The 22303-nt window shown below is 40.5% G+C and overlaps 2 protein-coding genes and 1 long non-coding RNA gene across 6 annotated transcripts; 1 reads left to right on the top strand and 2 right to left on the bottom strand.

The window, feature by feature from the left end:
* Positions 1–725: 725 nt before the first annotated feature.
* Positions 726–17367, bottom strand: asphd2 (aspartate beta-hydroxylase domain containing 2). Of its 4 annotated transcripts, none has more exons than XM_044018693.1 (4): positions 17314–17367; positions 3606–4797; positions 1665–1778; positions 726–1497 (listed from the first exon to the last, which is right to left on the bottom strand). In XM_044018693.1, exons 2-4 carry the CDS (start codon positions 4465–4467, stop codon positions 1367–1369), a joined length of 1107 nt encoding a protein of 368 aa, XP_043874628.1. In that variant the 5' UTR covers positions 4468–4797; positions 17314–17367; the 3' UTR covers positions 726–1366. The 4 variants fall into 4 exon arrangements, with proteins under 4 accessions (XP_043874628.1, XP_043874625.1, XP_043874626.1 ...); XM_044018690.1 differs by lacking the exon at positions 17314–17367 and adding an exon at positions 5739–6049; XM_044018691.1 differs by lacking the exon at positions 17314–17367 and adding an exon at positions 5743–6049.
* On the top strand, positions 13240–20456 carry ggt5a (gamma-glutamyltransferase 5a). The gene is made up of 12 exons (XM_044018687.1): positions 13240–13473; positions 13716–13843; positions 13929–14024; positions 16693–16879; positions 16966–17126; positions 17301–17447; positions 17544–17671; positions 18345–18529; positions 18646–18737; positions 18864–18970; positions 19128–19238; positions 19331–20456. Exons 1-12 carry the CDS (start codon positions 13313–13315, stop codon positions 19475–19477), a joined length of 1650 nt encoding a protein of 549 aa, XP_043874622.1. The 5' UTR covers positions 13240–13312; the 3' UTR covers positions 19478–20456.
* LOC122764765 lies at positions 19415–22156 on the bottom strand. The gene is made up of 3 exons (XR_006359879.1): positions 21080–22156; positions 20913–20988; positions 19415–19473 (listed from the first exon to the last, which is right to left on the bottom strand). It is a non-coding gene; the product is annotated as an uncharacterized LOC122764765 (long non-coding RNA).
* Between the last annotated feature and the right edge of the window lie 147 nt (positions 22157–22303).

Raw genomic sequence — 22303 nt, 5'->3', positions numbered from 1 at the left:
TGTCCATTACATAAACCCAAACAGTGTTCATTCCAGCAGTGCTTCCTTAGCTTCAGTGTTACTCTTGCAGTGATTTTTAAATGAACTATAACAGAGGTTGAAATCGCTGGAGAAAAAATAGAAAAAATTTGCATTCAGCTTTGTATTACTAGAATAGGGGTAGTATTTTTGAAAAATTGTGCTTCCCAAATGTCTTCAGTGTCCGCCATCTTTGCTAACAGTTACGCTAACAGGACCAAGTGTCACTGGTGGGCACGTAGCAAAGAAATGAAGTTAGATATTTCTCAACTCAGGGGAAACTGAGGAAATTATTCCTTTAAAGCCTCAGGACAATGTTCAGATGTTATAACTCAAGTGAGAAGAAAAAGAAGCTAATTTTCCCATTCAAACTTGAGTTCACACCCTGGTGGGTTAAATGCTACTTGCAGACTACTTTCTACACTCAAAAAGGATCATTTTCATATAAAGTCTATGAATTAAACCCAACACAGTCTTGTAGACCGCACTTTTTAGACCCGCTCGTAGGGGGACGGGACCTCGTTCCCAGATTGTAAACGGTGTCCGCCATCTTTGCTAACAGTTACGCTAACAGTACCAAGTGTCACTGGTGGTTCACGAAGCAAAGAAAATAATGAAGATATTTCTCCACTCAGGGGAAACTGAGGTTGGGAAACACAATTTTTTTAAAAATTCTACCCCTATTCTAGTAATACAAAGCTAAATGCTAATCGGTGAAGTATTCCTTTAACAGTCAAAAGGTGAAATAAAAAAGTGCACACCCACTGACAATTTGAAGTGGGACTGGATATGTTGAAGAATAATTATGACTGTTTGTTACACAGTAAAAGGAGATACTTGTGCTGTTGTGTCTTTCCTGATGGCACAGAGGCGGTTTGGGAACATAAAGGCTAGAATGGATTACCCTATGGAGCTATTTATGCTGCGAAGCACAGGAGCAAGAGTGTGACACACCGTTTAGTGGCAGGCGAGGGGTCATTAATCATGTCCGCAGTTTCAAGCAGCATCCAGAACAAAACTTTATCCCCTCCTGAATTGGCCTAAGGGAAATATAGATAAAACAAAAACAGTTTGACTGCTCAGCTGGCAGTAAACCACGGCGGTGGCATTTTAAATGATTTGTTGTCACAAACCACGCCTTAAAGTCACTGCCGTTGGTGTTAATACACACTAATAAAAGAGGCCCAATGTTTAGTCATTGTCTAAGAAAGGTAATGACACATGTGTGAGTAAAAGAGAGTATGTACACAGTGAATGTGAGAGCTGGTCTGGTGGAAGAAAAAAAAAAAGAGCTGCTCCCCAATCCTGGAAACACGTTCCCTAAAGACCATCTGACTCTCACTCACACCTATTTCCCATCCTTGTCCTCTAAACGGCCTGGAGTAAAAATGTAGTCTAAGGCTTGTCTCTCAGCGGCGGCCACGTTGGGGTGCCAGAGGTCCACCATGAAAACCACTCTGGGGCCATCGTCTGCGCTGCCTACACACACACACAGAAACAGCGGGAGATACATCAGGAACGTCAGGCTTTTATTAAATACTCCATTTTCCTACGAGACATTGGATTATACGCTTTTATGCATTCCCCTTTTCAAGGAATAAATAAAAGGGGGCAGCAATAGGAGACCCGTTGTAATCCGAGCTTACCCTCGTGAAAGGCCCTGTGGAGGAAGGAGTCGTCAAAAAGCAGACAGCTGCCCTCAGACCAGCACTGTGGCTCTCCGCCAACTACAAGCTCACAGGCAGGGGGCACTCTAAGACCTGTTAGAGACAAAAACAACAAAACAAACAACAATCCGTAAATGATGGAACACACACACAAACAAATGTTTTGTTTTGTTAACCAAGCTCTCATGTGACATATCGCTCATTAGAGGACCTCCCCTTTCCCTTTCCCAAGCACGTCAGGGGACTATGGTGGCCTTTATACACCAGAGAAGGATGTTCTTCTTCTTTATTAAACTGTCTGGTTTGTCCTTTGAGGCTACCGTAGAAACATAGCCATCCATAAAGTAAGGCCCTTGCCTTCTGTACTTAGAAAGAGCTTATTCTAAGGCTTTGGCATACATACAGTGCCGTAAAAAAGTATGTTTGTCACACTAGACAAAGATAACCCAAGTAAACACAGAATGCAGATTTTGAGTGATGATTTTAACTATGATTTTAAAATACTACTATTCAAACCTGTGAAAAAGTAATTGCCCCCCACACCTACCAACTGGTTGTGCCACCGTTAGCAGCAGCAACTGCAATTAAGTGTTTGTGATAACTGGCAATGAGTCTTTCACATCGCTGTGGAGGAATTTTGTCCCACTTGTCTTTGCAGAATTGTTTTACCCGCCTTTTTAAGGCATCTCAACTGGATTAAAGTCTGGACTTTGACTAGGCCACTCCAAAAAAACCTTCATTTTGTGTTTTTAAAGCCAGTCAGATCTGGACTTGCTGGTGTGTTTTGGATCATTGTCCTGCTACAGAACCCAAGTGCGCTTCAGCTAAAGGTTAAAAACTGATGGTCGCACGTCTCCTTCTTCTCCTTCAGGACTGTTTGGTAGAGAGCAGAATTCATGGTTCCATCAATCACGGCAAGTCGTCCAGGTCCTGAAGCAGAGTCCCAGACCATCACCCTACCACCACGTTTGTCTTCAGGGATCATCAAGATGTTTTTTGGCAAATGTGAGACAAGCCTTTATGTTCTTTTTGGTCAGCTCTGCCACGCATGCCATTTTTGCCCAGTCTCTTTCTTATGGCTGAGTCATGAACACTGACATTAACTGAGGTAAGTGAGGTCTGCAGTCTTTAGATGTTGTTCTGGGTTCTTTTGTGACCTCTTGGATGAGTCGTCACTGCGCTCTTGGGGGTAATTCCTGCAGGCCGGCCACTCCTGGAAAGGTTCCCCACTGTTACATGTTTTCTCCATTTGTGAATAATGGTCCTCACCATGGTTCACTGGAGTTCCAAAGCTTCAGAAAAGTATTTGTTTTTCTCATTTGATCTCATTTCTTTAGATCGCTGCATGATGTCTTCCTTTTTTGGAATCATTTGGCCAACTTCACTTTGTCCGACAGCTTCTATTTAAGTCACCTCTTGATTCAATAGGTCTGGCAGTAATCAAGCCTGGGTGTGGCAAGTGAAATTTTCCAAAAAATGTGATTAACCACAGCTACGTCATGATTTTACAAGGGGCAAATACTTTTCACATAGCTGCCATGTAGGTGTGGATAGTTTTTTTCCCTCAATAAATAAAATCATCACTTAAAAACTGCTTTTTGTGTTGACTTGTTTGATAACCTGCTCTTGTAACACCTTGCATCATTAGTGTGTGCCATTTTAAATCCTAAAAAAGAACATCATAACTACTTCATGCTATCTCAGAGAGGATACATGTAAATGGAATCAAGGCTCGGGTGCAGCAAAAGGAAAGAAACCCTTTTTCTTGCCACTCAATTTGTGCCACACGCCTCTGTGACTCGGGAGAATTCATGACTCACTTCTCTTGTCAGATATGGGCATCATTATGGCCATTATCATTATTCCATGCCTCACATATCACACGGTCGTATCAGTTCCAGCTCACTTAACAGTTCTTACCCAGGTGGCAGCGCAGCCTGACGTTTGTTGGACCGTAGTGCTCAGTGATCAGAGCTCCGGGCGTCAGCACAGAAAAGCAGGCGTTGCCAAACACGTTGTTGGCGATGAACGTGCGCAGCTGTCCCAGCACCCTCCACGCCCGCGGACACCTCCTGACATTAAGAACCAGAGGAGTGCCTTGGTTGACCAGGTAGTAGGTCCACCACTGCCCACGAGGAGTGCTGTTGACCTTCCACCCAGGCGGGAGAGAGGACCCGCTGCGGGCAGGAGGTTGGTGGTAGATGCTCTCAAACTCGGCCAGAAGAGCGGGGAAGCTCTGCTCCAGCAGCTCCACATCATGCCTCTGTATCTCCCTGGAGAAAAAAGGGGCCGAGGGTAGGTCTGGCAGAAAGAAGACCTCTGGCCGCTGGATGGTCGGTCGGCTGTTAAGGTATCGGCCTTGATCACGGACTCCTTTATGCACCCTGCCCATACCTGACCAGGTGTAGCGCTTGGCGTATTCCTGTAGACTGTGATAGAGCCTCTGGTTCAGACTTTCTCCAGCGCTGGTACAGCGGAAGCACTCTGAGGACTGACAGAAAGCAAAGCCGTTCTGCTCGTCCGCTGATCCGTGTTTCCCTTTCCCTCTGCCACGACAGTCTGAACTCATGAAGCCTCCCACCACCCCTCCGATCCGACCGGGCCCCGCGAGATACCTGCCACGCAAGGGGCTGGACCCGTGCTCCCGGCCCACCCTGTAACAATACCACATAAACAGCAGCAGCACACACATGGCGATGGCAAACGCGCAGATCTCACACTCCCTGACTGACTGCATCCCTCCGGCCACCATCTCCCTCACGTTCTCCAGCGACCACTCCATCTCGGCTCGTTTCTGGATCAGTGAATCTGACGATGGACGAGTTAACGCGTCTTCTCTTGATTTTCTCGATCACGACTGAAAGGCCTCCCCCCGAAATCACACGCAGAGTGTTAGTGAGTCTAATGTCAAGCTGCTCTTATCCCCATGGTAGACGGTCTGCTGATGTGATGTGACACGCTCGCTCTTCAGGCCGAACATTTCACCACCACTCTGCAGTGAGGGGAGCGTTCTCCTTGCATGATGTCTGGCTGTGCGGTATTTGCGCGGCTCGCTCTCCTCGTGCTCTCAGACAAACGCAGACAGACACCGCATCTCCGGATGATCTGTTCCCTGAAAAACAAAGACAGAAGAGGAGACAGAGGGATGAGCGGAGGAGGAGGAGGAGGAGGAGGAGGAGCAGCAGGAGAGGCTGCTGTGACAGACAGTAATGCGTTCGTGTTCATGTGTGTCTTTAAACTTTTTTTTGTCTCTGAAACACATCTCGAGCAGCAAACTAACACACAGAGTTAAAAACAACCAGCTGAAACTCACCCACTCACAAAATGACTGCACCCACCCACACACACACACTTGGGAGACTACTTGGATTACAGCTTTGCACACACACACACACACACACCCCTGTACTGCACTCTGTAAAACCATGAGTCATGGACACAGTGCTGCATTTAACCCACATCTATTCCTTTAATGTTCTCGCGCACGGACTGCACCCACACACACACAGTGAATTGTGTGGACGTAAACAGTCCTGATAGCCTCCCACATTCATAATTGGAATCAATAGGTATCACAGTGGGGGCTGCATTAATGGATCCCTGAGTGGGTGGGTGTTGGATGGGAGGGGGGGAGCTGCATGGTCTGTGTAACAGCACGTCTGCTGACTAATAAAAAACAACAACAACAACAGGGACTAGATTACATGTGTGTGTTTAAATAAGGATAACGAGACACACAACAGCCGAAGCGCAGGGAGTGCAATGCGTCAGCTGTGATCTGAGCTCCGCTATGCGCTCTCACCAAAAATGGTCGGGCAATCCAGCGCTAATAGAACCTCCCCTCCATCCTGTCGCCTCCGTGCACTCACTCACTCACTCCCGCACACACACACACACACACTACATTGTTTCCATTTAATGTGCCACAACTGATCCCGGTGAGCTGTAACACTCAATCACCGACAGTAAACAAGCAGCGCGAGACACATGAGCTCCGCGGACGTTTTTTTTTGTTGTTGCGTCAATTGACTCGTGCAGGTTTTGCACCCATACCTACTCAACATTCACGAGTGCGGCCAGTGGAGAGCAGAGGAGGCGCACAGGTGTTTGTCCAGGCGGAGCTGCGCACCACTGCAGTGCACAAAGCAGACGGAGATCACACGCCAACATGACAGGAAAACGGACTACACACGCGTGGACTTGAAGCGACACGCATCACTCAGTGGAAAACATGAAAACAAAAGCTGTCCTACCGACGGTTTGATTGATTGTCTGTCTGTCTGTCTGTCTGTCTGTCACAGGCGGGCGGCTGTGTCGGGAAGCCTTCGGATCATATTGTTGTGAATACTCTCTCGCGCCACCAGAGGAAGCCACCCAGCGTCAAGCCACCGTTATTGTTTCCAGGACGTGCACTTCAAAATAAAAGTCTTGGCAAGGAAGCCGTTGAAATCAATCGCTGAAAGGCAGAGGAAGGAAACTTGAGCCTTGCTTTCCCTGTGTTTTTCTGTCCTTGTTTACGACACAGAGGCCCTGCATTATTCCATATATATCCAAAACACTAGAGCAGTGGTTCTCAAACGTTTTAAACCATTTTAGTTCAGGGGCCACATGCACAATTTGATCCCAAGTGGGCCGGACCAGTAACATAATAGCATAACAACACAGACTCCACATGTAGCTTTTCATTTAATGACGTATCTTTCTACAAAACATATTATGAACAACCTGAAATGTCAACATTATGTGTGACTAATGTGTGACTGCAATAATTTGTCTTTTATTACATATGCTGTCACTTTCATATTCATTTTTACAGGCGTTGTACACTGTTGTATATAGTATTCCCGTCATCGTTTATTCGTCCTGTCTTTTGCGTCCACTTTGTTCCTGGTCTTGTTTCTATTTCTATTTCCCTTTCATTACATTATGCTGCTTTCCTTTGTGCTGCTGCTGCGAGGGATCAATACAATCTTATCTCATCTCATTTGATCACATTCTCTGCAACGGAGCTGCCTAAGACTTAACATTTTTTTCAGTGTGAGCTGACAACAAAGGTGTGTTGTGCCTCAAACACACTGAATCCTATACAGTTCCCATAATACTATCCAGTAGAAACATGTTTAAAAACCTCAGGCCGCTGTAGAAGCTTAGCAGTGCAAGACTGTTGCCTAAAGTACACATAAAAGGCTTATTCTAATGCTGGAAAAGACAAATCATTTCAATTTTATAGGTTGTATATTAGTTAGTTAGTTCAGCTCAGTATCGATCATTTAGGTACACAATCATGCCATCTGTGTCCAGATAATATTATTCACTTATTTCAATGCAATATTCAATACACAAGGACAAAAGAAACAAACATGCTCTATCACAAAAGAGTGTCATCTGAAACCAAAATGATCCAGTCTCATATTAGGTATGTAAGTGAAACACTGCCCTACATATAACACAAATCATTTAGTTATTCATTTGTTTGACAATTCACTGCCAACTCGACAACAAAACGATAGCTAACTGACTGATTAATAGATAAAACATTATCATAACAGTTTTACTGGCTGTGGTATTTTCTTTTACTCTGAAGGTAACATTACCTTACATCCGGTGTCACTATGGTCACTGTGGTTGACTTGACTCATGTAACCCGCTTCTTCCTTGTCTCGCCCATCGACCACTGTTTGCTACTATGACTAGTGATGGGAAGTTCGACTCTTCTTACTGACTCGGATCTTATCTGCCATGTGGCGAAGGAAGGTACTGCATGAAAATGAACGAATCACTCACTGAGATGACTCATTACTCCCGAGTCATATAAAAGATTAGTTCATTTTGAACGAATCGTTCACGAACAACACATCACTAACTGCGACTGCAGACAACATTTCCCGAGATGCTTTGCGTGTCTCCAGGGTTTCTCCTGCAGCAGCAGTCACAGATCAACCAGCATATGTGTGATGATAATAATAATCATAGTTCATCTTATAACAAACCATTGAAACATGGTTAACAAACTTTTCCCCAATGGTTCGACTTTAAACCACACACCTGGAAAGTCTGTAGCTGTCTTGGTTTTCTTTGTTTTTTATCATTTTAACGTTTTTATAATTTATCTTAGCGTACATTTGATTTCAGTGTCAATAGTTGTTTGTGTTTTTTGTGACATCTGTACAGCACTTTGGTCAGATGATGTTGTATTTGTATTTGTATTTATTTATTTGCACCATAAAAAAACGACAATACAAAAAACAGAAATTAAAGAAGAATAGTAAGTGCAGGAGAGGTTAAAAAACCCTACATGGGCTTATAAGAAGCACCTCCCCAAGAAATATACACATTCAAAGGATAAATCAACAACAACAACAACAACAACAATAGGAGAAAGCAACAACAAATAACAACAAAAAAGGAAGCAATACAAGTGCCATTTTATAGCAGACACTCAAAGAAGTCAGAAATAAAAACATGGGTATGTATAAATATAAAATGATTGTATTTAACTGAGTGTATAAGCATGTAAAGAGATAATGATCCAATGACAAATATACTGGAAATATACTGGAAAAAAAAATAAAAAACTATTAGGAACTTTGATTTAACAGGTAAGCTTTCAGTCTTAACTTAAAAGTATTGAGGGATGAAGATAATTTAACAACATGAAGATGGGAATTCCAAAGTATGGAGCCTCTGTGAGCAAAAGAAAACTGAGTATGAGTAGTGCGGCAAAAAGGGGGATGAAGTTTATCAGTCTGTCTGGTGTTATAAGAATGGACCTGAGAGTTAACTGTAAAGAATTCATGAAAGGATTTGGGCAGCAAGTGGGAAAGTTGAATATATTTATAAGTAAATACACATGATTGAAGTATATTAATATCGTAGACTGACATTATCTGAAGATTCTTAAACAGAGGGGCAGATGGAGACAAATAATTAGAGAAGGTGGCTAATCTAACAAATTTCTTTTGCGCGATTAATAATTTCTGTAAATTAGAAGGATAAGTGCTAGCCCAAACGATATTACCGTAACTGAGATGTGGATGAATTAAGCTATAATACAGTATATTTAAAACTTCCTGAGATATGAAATCACGAATTTTTCTGATGATACCAATGGATTTCAACACTTTATTATTAACAAGTTTAATATGTTCGGACCATGACAACCTCTCATCAATTAATACCCCTAAAAATTTGGTGGAGGAAACCTGGATTATATCATTATTCCCAATAGTGATTTTAGCGCTGGATTTACAATATATATTTTTTTTTCCCGTAAATATAATAAAATTTGTTTTTTTTACATTTAATGTCAACTTATTTATCTGGAACCATTCAGAAAATTTAATAATGCCAGAATTGGCTTCACTAATTAAAGAATCAAAGTGACTGTGAGTCAAAATCAGATTAGTATCATCAGCAAAAAGTATTGGTAGCATCGTGGAAGAAACAGTTGCAAGGTCATTAATGTAAACAAGGAACAATAACGGACCAAGAATGGAACCCTGGGGGACACCATATGTCAACTGGGCTCTGGAAGAAGTACAACCATTGACATAAACAAACTGTTCTCGGTTTGAAACATAATTAACAAGCCAAATATATGAAATATCATGAAAACCATAACGATGTAACTTAGAAAGTAAAATAGTGTGGTCAACAGAATCAAAGGCTTTCGATAAATCTAAAAAAATACCCAAAGCATATTTATTGTTATTTATGGCTGTATAGATTTTTTCAACCAGCTGTAAGAGGGCCATAGCTGTAGAATGATTTTCCCGGAAACCATATTGGTGCTCGTGTAAAATGCTGTGTTTATTTAAATGAGATAAGATTCTTTTTTGTACCAGTTTTTCTAAAAATTTTGAAAAACATGGTAAAATAGAAATTGGTCGATAGTTATTAAATGATCTTGTATCCCCAGTTTTATGAAGTGGGATAACTTTAGCAATTTTTAGATCTTTAGGCACACATCCCGTCTGCAACGATAGGTTGAAAATATATGTTAATGGTTCAACAATAGATGAAGACACAGATTTAATCAATGAAGCACAGATATCGTCATGGCCCGGAGCAGATGTTTTCAGTCTGCCAATGATTTCCATCACCTCTGCTATGTCTGTATTTTCAAACTGTAAAAGAGGGGGGAAGTTACCCTTTATGTAATCCAATGGATTTCTGTTATAAGGTTTAATGTTCTTTGACAAAGAGGAACCCACTTGTGCAAAGAAATTATTAAATTCACAAGAAATTACATGAGGATCAGTAAATGTTACACCACCTTCATTGAACTCTGAAGGATGAGAAACAGAAGACTTTTGTTTATTCATAAGTTGATTGATAACCTTCCAAGTAGACCTGATATCAGTGGAATATTCTTTGAGTTTGTTACTGAAATATATTTTTTTGGCTATTCGAATTAAATGATTATATTTGTTTCTATATGTTTTGTACTTTTTTGAATTCAGAGGTGTAGGATTGGTAAGAAACCTCTTATATAACTTATTTTTGGTTGTTGAGGATTTGTGGAGGCCGGACGTATACCAGGGTTTTTTATTCAGTACAGCAAGGTTCTTTTTTAATTGTACCAGTGGAAAGCATAAATGAAATGCAGAATTAAAGGTTGTCACAAAAGTCTGATAAGCAGACTCAGCATCTGTATGTTTGTAAACATTATCCCATGAAATGTCATCAATCAACTTTTTGAACCGTTCGGTATTTTGCCGATTAAATAATCGACGTACATTACCGGAATTTGTACCAACAGGGCCAGTCTTGTCAGAGATAGAAAAATGAAAAATAGGAAAATGATCTGAGATATCAGTGAAAAGAACGCCTGATTTAGTTGTATTATTCACAGAGTTAGTAAAGATATTGTCAATTAGGGTGGCAGATGATTTTGTCACTCTTGTTGGCTTGTTAATAAGAGGATAAAAAGAACAGGAAAACAAAATATTAAGAAAGTCTGAAGTCCGAACCTGAGTTTCACATTTGAATAAATCAAGGTTAAAGTCCCCCAGTAGAAAACATAGTTTCCTTTCCGTATTTATCATTTCTAATATTGACCCAAGCGTATCATTAAAACTTACAGAGTCTGTATCAGGGGGCCTGTAAACACATCCAATGATAACATTTCTGCCACTAAAAAATGAACAAGAGGTAATTTCTATAAACAGGGCTTCCACATCAATGTTTTTCAATTCATGGGCCAGATCTTCTCTAACACAGAATTGTAGGCTGGTATGAACATAAATTGACACACCACCCCCAGTTCTCCGTGGTCTACAACAGTGAACTGCCTTATATAAAGGTATATCATATAACATTTGTGTTGAATCTGTCAGCCAAGTTTCTGACAGGGCGATAATAGAAAATTCATGATTGAGAGAAGATAAATAATTAGTAAAGTCATCATAATTTTTTGGAAGACTACGAGCATTCAAATGACAAGTAGAAAAAGATGAATTAGAGAAACCCTCATGTAAATTTTTAAATTGTTGAACATTATAATATTCACAAATGGTAGACAAATTGCTGGTAAATTTAAGACAATTTGAGTCTGGATCAGCAGAGTCAGTATAACCATCAGTTCCGTTTAACTCAAAAGGGTTGAAAACATGCTCAGCACAAAAGTCCTTTAAGTCAACATCAGTTAAAAACTCATTCATAATATGACAAAAGAGAAAAGAAAAAAAAAAACAAGTAGCACTTTAAGCTGCTAGGTTATGAACCAATTTGTCTATAGAAGACTCATGCATAAGCATTACCTAGATGTTGATTTACTTGTGGTGGGCTTGGATGAGGGAGCGTGAACAATCAGCTGGTCATACTTTAGATAAGCAATGTTACCTTTCATTCGTTCCTCCTTAAGCCTTGGCATTAACTCCTTCCTTTTGGAGCGCACCCTCTCAGAGAAGTCCTCATTAATAAAGAACTTTGTGCCCTTCAGACACTTGGCCCCTTTAATAATTTCTTCTTTGTCCTTGAATCGAAGGAGTTTGACAGTCATGGTCCTGGGTCTGCCATCTAGTTGGAAGGTGCCATTTCGATGCGCTCTTTCCACTTCAATTAGTTTCGGATCCATCTTAAAGTGATCAGCAAGGAATTTCTTGGCTTTAACTTCAGTGTCATGCCAGGTTTCAGATTTCTCATCTTTGATGCCATCGATGAGGATGTTATTCCTCCTTGTCTGGTTTTCAATGTAATCCATTTTGGAAGTGAGGGCTTCTAAAGATTTTTGAAATTCATCAAAGTTTAAATTGATGGATTTATTGTTAAATATGCAATAAAAAAACAAAGAAACAACAACCTGTTAAAGCTTCTACTACAACAATAGGCCTACTGTTGCTCTATTCTACTATACTATAATCTACTATAATATATTCTGATCTAATCTGCTATACTATAATATACTCTGATCTAATCTGCTATTCTATACTATACTATAATATACTCGGGCCACACGGTGATGTAGTGGTTAGCACTCTCGCCTTGCAGCGAGAAGACCCGGGTTCGAGCCCCGGTTGGAACAAGGGCCTTTCTGCATGGAGTTTGCATGTTCTCCCCGTGTGTGCGTGGGTTCTCTCTGGGTTCTCCGGCTTCCTCCCACAGTCCAAAAACATGCAATGTGGGGATTAGGTGGATTGGACACTCTAAATTGACCATAGGAGTGAGTGTGAGAGTGAATGGTTGTTTGTCTCTAGTTGTGTGTGGCCCTGCGATGGACTGGCGAACTGTCCAGGGTGTACCCCGCCTATCGCCCGATGTAGCTGAGATTGGCACAGCAGGATAACAGCAGGATAAAGCGGTTAGATGATGACTGACTGACTATAATATACTCTGATCTAATCTGCTATACTATACTATACTATAATATTCTCTGATCTAATCTGCTATACTATATAATACTATACTCTGATCTACTATACTATAGTATACTATAATCTACTATGCTATACTATTCTATTCTATACTATACTATACTATTCTATACTCCACTATACTATAATCTACTCTAATATCCTATACTATAATCTACTCTATATACACTACTCTACTCTATTCTACTATAATCTACTCTACTATACTATACTATAATCTACTCTGATCTAATCTACTATACTATAATCTACTATAATCTACTCTACTATACTATACGATAATCTACTCTATATAAACTACTATACTATATTCTACTATAATCTACTCTACTCTACTATACTATAATCTACTCTATATAAACTACTATACTATAATCTACTCTACTATATTCTACTATAATCTGGTCTACTATACTCATTACTTATTATTACATTTGGAAAAGGCCATAGTTTACCATAGGTTTATCTATACAGCTAAATCCCAGTTTTCCACAGCCATTCAAACAAACAAACAAACAATGTTTATACACTGACACGCACACATGTGGCATCTGTTATGCTCGTAATGATCTAAGTGACCACTTTTCCCGAAAAGCCCCAGGCTGGAGGGAGGGAGGGAGGACCCACCCCCTCTGATGAGGCAACTGATCTGCAGTCAGTGAAGTTTGGAGTTTACAGAAGAGATGAAATGTGAGGGTGAGGCACAGCGTTCATGATCCGCGCGGAGGAACCTGCAACAATCAACCACTGGCGATGTCAAAGGCTCGGGTGTACACTTGTTGCGCGCTGCTGCTGCTCTGCGTGGCCGCTACAGTTGTGTGTTTTTCTGTGTTTATGAGGCGCAAGTGTTCTGCCGGGACCTTCTCACGTGCTGCTGTGGCTGCGGACTCTCAGAGATGTTCAGAGATTGGACGGTGAGTGAAACGGACTCCTGATTTTACAGAGAACGCCATTTGGTCTACTCAATTACGCACGAAACCACGGATAAGGAGCCGACCTTTAGGTTTCGTCGTATCGTCGTTAGATTGCAACTTTAAAGAAAAACACATCATTTACTTATTTCAACTTTTAAAAATCGACTTTTAAATTGCTTTAGCAATGTGCTCTACAATAACACCGGCCAGTGCGGAAAGTGATCAAGTGTGGAATATTCTAGGAACATCCTTCAACAAGGAGGCTCAGCAGTAGATGGCGCCATTGCTGCACTGCTGTGCACCAGCATCGTGAACCCACAGAGTATGGGCTTAGGAGGGGGGTCCATATTCACAGTGATGGACAGATCTGGTAACACACGTGCACTCGCCCCTCTAATGAAGCACAGAGCGTCATGTCGTTTTGAGGTAACTGGTACGATCTCCTCTTTTCAAAGGTAAAGTGAAAATCATCAATGGCAGAGAGAAGGCGCCGCTGAAGTTTAAACCTGACCTGCTCAGGTCCTGTCCCGAGACCTTCCAGATGCTGCTCGGTACTGATGAAACATAGTGTTTTCCTCATTCTTCCATGGGGAGTTTGGCTTGATTCACTGTCATTTGCTGTTGTTTTTAGCTGCTCGGTCTCCTGGTTAAGTACTGGACACATATACCTCCTCATATCAGATTTGCTCCAGCTCATTTAGCACAGTTGACATAAGGAGATCTGTGTTTAACTCACGAGGGACTGATGTCTAACAGTCCTCTCCTGGATGTTTTCTGTCTTTGGCCCTGTAATATACTATACTGTACTATAATCTACTCTAATCGATCTGCTATACTCTAATCTACTCTACTATACTATACTCTAATCTACTATACTATACCGTACGATACTATACTATTCTATTCTAATTTATTATAGCATTCTATAATCTACTATACTGTACAATAATCTACTCTAATCTCCTATACTATACTGTACTATACTATAATCTACTATTCTTTACTATGCTATTGTAATGGAAAATAACATTTTCCATCTCTTTATATCTTATATTACATGCTCATTCCTGTAGCTTCATACTAGGCCATTCACCTTTGACCTACACACTTGTAGCTCTTCCAAGATATCTCTCTCCCTAGCATATTTACACCCTTAGTCTGAACACCTAGCAAACTGAGTTATAGCCGCACAAAGCTTTAGTTGCACTCACACAGAATCTAATTCATGGACCTGTCGAACCCTCTCTTTGCAAAGACTAAACCACGCTTCAACAATCAACTTTAATCCAACTTTATTTCTTCATCAGACTCACAACAATTTTGCCACAACAACTATAATCTACCCTAATCTCCTATACTATACTATTCTATTCTAATTGATTATACTATTCTATAATCTACTATTCTTTACTATACTATAATCTACTCTAATCTCCTATTCTATTCTATACTATAATCTACTATACTATACTATGATCTACTCTAATCTCCTATACTATTCTACTCTATTTTATACTATAATGTACTATACTATGCTCTAAAAACAATCTACTTTGCTATACAATACTATAATCTACTCTAATCTCCTATAGTGTACTATTCTATAATCTACTATACTTTACTATACTATAATCTACTATAATCTCCTATACTATTCTATTCTATACTATAATCTACTATACTATACTATTCTATTCTAATTGATTATACTATTCTATAATCTACTATTCTTTACTATACTATAATCTACTCTAATCTCCTATTTTATTCTATACTATAATCTACTATACTATACTATGATCTATTCTAATCTCCTATACTATTCTATTCTATTTTATACTATAATGTACTATACTATGCTCTAAAAACAATCTACTTTGCTATACAATACTATAATCTACTCTAATCTCCTATAGTGTACTATTCTATAATCTACTATATTTACTATACTATAATCTACTATAATCTCCTATACTATTCTATTCTATACTATAATCTACTATACTATTCTAATTGATTATACTATTCTATAATCTACTATTCTTTACTATACTATAATCTACTCTAATCTCCTATTCTATTCTATACTATAATCTACTATACTATACTATGATCTACTCTAATCTCCTATACTATTCTATTCTATTTTATACTATAATGTACTATACTATGCTCTAAAAACAATCTACTTTGCTATACAATACTCTAATCTACTCTAATCTCCTATTATGTACTATTCTATAATCTGCTATACTTTACTATACTATAATCTACTATAATCTCCTATTCTATTCTATTCTATACTATAATGTACTATACTATACTATTCTATTCTAATTGATTATACTATTCTATAATCTACTATTCTTTACTATACTATAATCTACTCTAATCTCCTATTCTATTCTATACTATAATCTACTATACTATACTATGATCTACTCTAATCTCCTATACTATTCTATTCTATTTTATACTATAATGTACTATACTATGCTCTAAAAACAATCTACTTTGCTATACAATACTATAATCTACTCTAATCTCCTATAGTGTACTATTCTATAATCTACTATATTTTACTATACTATAATCTACTATAATCTCCTATACTATTCTGTTCTATACTATAATCTACTATACTATTCTATTCTAATTGATTATACTATTCTATAATCTACTATTCTTTACTATACTATAATCTACTCTAATCTCCTATTCTATTCTATACTATAATCTACTATACTATACTATGATCTACTCTAATCTCCTATACTATTCTATTCTATTCTATGTTATACTATAATGTACTATACTATGCTCTAAAAACAATCTACTTTGCTATACAATACTATAATCTACTGTAATCTCCTATAGTGTACTATTCTATAATCTACTATACTTTACTATACTATAATCTCCTATTCTATTCTATTCTATTCTATTCTATACTATAATGTACTAAACTATACTATACTATAATCTACTCTACTATGCTCATGATTTATTATTCCATTGGGAAAAGGCTGCCATGATTTACCTTAGCTATAGGCTAAACATGTTTTTTTAATGTCTAGGTGGTCAGGTATGAAATGTATTATGCAAAATAAATGAACTTTGCCATTCAAGAAGTGAATCTGTACTTTTCCATCTTATGCCACTGTATATTGTAGAATCACTGACCTGCCTACTTATCTCCCCATCTATGTAACGATGCAGGTAGCCAGTGGATCGCAGTCCCCGGAGAACTCCGAGCTTATGAAGAGGTGCACAGACTCTATGGGAAGTTACCATGGGCGGCTCTCTTCCAGCCGACCATCCATCTGGCCAGAGAGGGGTTCCCTATTCCTCACATCCAAGGTCGATACATCCCATACTCTGATACAAACCAGACCCGAGCACTGCGGTACGAAAGACACGCACAGAAACATTACACACGCAACCTTTCACCCCTGAGTGACAGTTTCTTCTCTCATTGCTTTTGTCCCATAGGACGTTATTTTCAGATAAGGACGGGAAACTACTGAAGACTGGTGATATAGTGAGGTTTGAGAAACTAGCTGACACCTTAGAGATCATCGCAAATCACGGGGCAAACGCCTTCTACACCGGCACAGTAGCAGAGGATTTGATCCGTGACATACAGGAGGCAGGTATTACCATCACGCTGTCTTCTCCTGCTGCTTCTCAGCCCTCCCTGGCACTTTTATCGCATTACAAATGATTCCGATCAGTCGTGTCTGTGAAGCGCTGCGGCTGTAGACACGTGGATCCAGCAGGAATCTCAATTATGTGGAGCCTCAGGTGCATTCAATGTCTTTGCTCAGGGGGAACACTCACACTGCAGGATTTGGCGGCGTACAGAGTCACGGTGACGGATGCGTGGGCTGTTCCCATAGGAGAGTACCAGATGTACATCCCTCCACCCCCCGCAGGCGGAGTCCTCCTCGGCTTCGTCGTCAACGTCCTGAAAGGTTCCTGCCACACACACAACAACACTAATGATCATTGGCTTTTTAAATTTGGATCGGAGTTGATTTGGCACAAACTATATTTGCTTTTGTTCACAGGATATGGCCTGAACTCGGCTTCTCTGCAAGATGAACAAAAGACGCTGACTTATCACCGCTATATCGAGGCCTTCAAGTTTGCCAATGGACTGAAGAAACAAATCCATCCACAGTTTTCTAAGGAGGAGGTGAGAGTCCAAATCCTCCTGTTATAGTACACAACATCATCTTAACTTATAATTAAATAAATGCAGTGATAAGGGATAAGCATTTACTGCCATTATAAGATGCTTATAAACATCAAAACAATAATAAATGCATAATAACTGGTAGTTAAACTCACTAAACATCTTATTTATGATCACAAGGTAAATAAAACATGTTGATAAGTGCTTATGAGGTTGCTAATAAAAAATAACGAACGATAATAAGACTTTAATGACCACTCATCAGTTCAATTGATGCTAATTATTGTCTTCATTGCATGTATATGGACTTATAAGTGCCTTTTTTATATGTTAATTACAGTTGCAGAGGTGATGTTCACATATTGTACTTTGATTTGATTGAAGTTTAGAGCTGCAGCTGCATCATTCCACAGAGATACTCATCCTGAAAGTGCTTTCTTTTTCCATTTTTTTGTGTGTGCCATCTTCATTTTCGAGCAGAGACCTACAAAATAGGCTTAGGGCTTAAACACAGTCAAAGAACCACTCAGTTTTAAAGTCAAGAGACCCGTTGCTGCTGATTCAGTGACTTTTTGAACAAGAATCTACATAAATATCAGTGTCAGTCTACAACGCCGTCGTCCTCACGGGTAAAGTCATCAGCACCCACATAATTGGCTGTCTCTTCCTGCAGACGGTGAGGAAATTCACCGAGGACAGTTTTGCTGCCCGCATACGGACCTTGATCAGCAGCGACGAGACTCACGGTCCTCAGTACTACAACATCACCCCACACCTGGACAGTGTGGGCACCTCACATGTGTCTGTGCTGGACGAGGATGGATCTGCTGTGTCGGTCACCAGCTCCATCAACCACATGTCAGTACGGGAAACCAAAGGATTTAACAGCAGATTATTCTAATTTCCTGTATATATTACAGCAGAAACTGACTCTAAACACGACTTGTTCTGTCTTAAATGTATTCTCCTCACAGCTTTGGCTCCAGGATCCTCTCTCCTCGCACTGGAGTCATCCTCAACAACCAGCTGGGCGACTTCTGTGGCAGAGTTGATCACTTCACTCCCGGTAATCCCACCAGCACACGCAGTTTTCATTTAACAATGGGCCACAGATCATAAAATTACCCCTCACTCGGCGGATTGTATTCAGGGCAGTTTACCGTAAGTCACCGTGTTTTTGTTCCATTTGCAGGAGATCAGCCGCCCTCCTCCATGGCTCCCACAGTGCTGAAGTCTCCGTCAAAGACCTTGGTGATTGGGGCGACCGGTGGGAGTATGATCACGACTGCAATCGCATCGGTACGTGGCAATCACACTGAGTGCCATTAAGATAAATTGCAGCAGGATTATGGGCCTCTCGGTCTCCCCAACGGTCTTCGTCGTGTCCGTAATCCATTGTTTAATCATCACTTTCCCATCTGGCAGATACAAATCTATTATTGTCTTTGTCCTCTAGACTCTCATGAACCACCTTTGGTTTGGAAAGAGTCTTCAGGAGGCGATCGCTACTCCCGTTGTTTACGTTGACCCTACAAATGCAGTGAAATTTGAACCCAACTTTGACGAGGTACATTCAATGTATATCATCAAAAGAAAATCACAAACACAGTAGCAGCAGCTTTTTCTTCCACCTGAATTTTCTTCTCTTCTTCTCCACAGCGGGTCATCGAGGCGCTGAAAGCTCTGGGCCACCATCGAGAAACCACCGGCGTGTTCTTCAACGTAGTCAACGCCGTGGAGAAGGACGGCGACTGTATCAGCGCGGTGTCTGACGCCAGGAAACTGGGCCAAGCAGCCGGTTACTGAGGACAAGAGTCAGTCACAGGGATGTTTGAAGTAGGGATGTGTGATACCACTATTTTTCCTTTCGATCCAATACCAGGTGATACCAAGGCTAGTATCCCGATACCAATACCGATACCGACATTCTGGTATTTTATGTAAATTTAAAATACATATCTTATATGTAAATGTATAAGATACATTTACATAAAATACCAGAGTGTTTTTGTCAATTTTGCATTAAAACATAACATTTTATTTTATTTATTTAGTTAGATAAACATGTTTCCTCCCAGCACAATATGTAGAATACATTTGTTTTCATTGTAAAAGTCATCATTTTCATATACACAAGTAGGACATCTAAAAGTATCGGTATCGGTATTGGTATCGGATACTAGCCTTGGTATCATCTGGTATTGGATCGAAAGAAAAAACAGTGGTATCGACTGCATGCGACGCGCATATCAGTGCGCGAGCTGCCGAGCGTGGCCAAGTCAGACAGGAAGCGGAAGCCAGAAGGAAAAGTAGTTCCATATCCGACACAAATATTGACCACAGGTTTCACTTTTTACTTCTATAAAATTGATTAGTGAGTCTGTGTCATAAAAGTATTAATATTTCTTGCAAAAGTGGACTTGGAATCGATATTTTGATGTAAAGATCGATTCTAAAAAACACACCCCCAGATCGGAAGTATCGATATTCGCAGATCGATACGCACATCCCTAGTCTGAAGGTTATAGAGACCGTCTCCCGGCACGAGGGAAGAAGCCACTGCCTCTGCTGTCACTGTGTGGATGTTCATTTGTCCCAATGTTTTACATCCAATGCTATTTCACATAAAATGACTATACTTATGTATGCTGTAATACTTCAATGTACAAAAATCTGCGTTCTGGTATGATGTTTGCTGAAAATAATTGGAATAAATGAGTGGAGAAACAAATCCTAGTTGGAAAAGACTCGAATAAATCAAACAGTTTTCTGTGGATGCAGTAAAGTGGCCACTCGGCCTCCCTTTCCTCAACCTGAGGCGACTCGCGTCGTCGTCTGCTCTGCAAATCCATTCCCCTCCTCGCCATAATGTATTCGGAGCAATCTGCTGTTTTTCATAAATAATCTTTCATCTTTGTGCCAGAGCATGCTGCAGCTGCGGCGGCATAATCATATCAAAGAGTGAGTCACACAAAAGCGACACTCTCGGTGAAAAGTTTGCAAAGAAATGGGACATTCTTCCGCATAGACACGATTCACAGGATAAATAAAAGATAATGTGTTTTCCTCAAAATCAGGGGGAAATAAGTCAATCGTGAAAGGAAAAGGTCAGATTGTAGGATCCTGGTGATTTTTTGGGGGCGGGCTCTGTTGCCCTGTCACATGGTATTTGGACGTTGGGGGTGTGACAGTCACACTGTGCCCTGACCTTATAGGAGCCACCTTGCAAATGCCACATTACCATGTCTGGCAGCAGGAGCCAAAATTGCCACGCGTACGCCTCTTCTCAGACAGCCCGTCCCAAAAATCATGGTAATCTGCAAAGATAAAATATTTATTATTGTCTTCAAACGTATGCATGATGTATGAAAACCATTTCCTGTTGGAAATAAAAAAAAAAAGAACAACCTCTCATTTTGGATATTGTTGTTTTATTGGCAGTCAGTGTTTGGCGCGAGACGAGTACACACAAGCTACAACGAGGAAGAGTCTGACGTCGACGCACACACACAAAAAACCAAACAAGAGTTCCCAGTGCTCGCCGTTATTACGATGTCCTCTGTTTCGCCTTTTTCGTTCACAGGTCACTGGGATCAGTTTCACACGCTGGACAAAAGACAAAACAGTCATTACAGCAGTAGTCGGACATTTAAGAACACGGACACACAGAACGCACATCGACAGTTATCATATATCTGGTTATGCTTTTAACGACCCTCCTCAACATAACGAGCCATTTGGTCGTCATTTTCACCGTAATGAGGTATGCTCTCTCCGCCTGCTCCGTAAATACATCTATAAACACAGTATTATTATATATATATATATATATATGTATATATATATACGCTGTGGAGAAACTGAAATATAAAAAAACAATAATGCCGTAAAAGTGCATCGCAGTGTTCCGGTCAGTTGAACTTAATCGTCGTGTGCTACTGGAGACAGATTACAACCACTGAGTAACAGTCACGGCTGTGTCACGTAATAAAAACACGACACGGGCCCATTGGATTTCAATAAATGTAAATGTCAACGTGTTTGTGGAGACGAATGGCAGTAGGAAGGGCAGTTAGGGGCACGGAGCGCGGCCCGCGCTACGGCTGGACGTCGTGTCGTAAACGTACGGAGAACACTGTGGCGACGGCTACAACCGTTCAATAACAACAAGGTCATTAAGGACATAAAAAAAAAAAAAAGGATTCCCTACCCACGTCGTCTTCTAAGATTTCTCTGTTTACCCAAAGTGCACAAAAAACAGCCTGTGGAAACACAACAGAGCCACGTTTTTTTGTGTGTGTCCTCATTTACATCTACACAAGAGACGCGTGGGCATTCACAAGTTGACATGTGGAACGGGGGGGTGGGGGGGACAAAAAAGTCTTGACCTAGCAGTTTTGCCGGCCGTCACGTGACAGGTCACTGGCCCTGTATAGTCTGTTGAACTTGTGTCACAGCTTTTGTTGAGAGATTAACAGAGAACACACACAATGTGGAGCGAGGCCCTGGCTGCCAGAGACGCCGCTCAGTCCCGGTCGAGGACCTTCAGCGAGCACAAGGATGCCGCTGCCCCATCCAACCGACTGATTTTCATTTCCTCGGGACTGCCGCAGTCAGAGACAGAGCGATAGA

Source organism: Solea senegalensis, unplaced genomic scaffold, assembly GCF_019176455.1.
Source record: "Solea senegalensis isolate Sse05_10M unplaced genomic scaffold, IFAPA_SoseM_1 scf7180000017645, whole genome shotgun sequence".
Taxonomy (NCBI): domain Eukaryota; kingdom Metazoa; phylum Chordata; class Actinopteri; order Pleuronectiformes; family Soleidae; genus Solea; species Solea senegalensis.
This window is presented reverse-complemented; position numbering and strand designations above follow the sequence as displayed.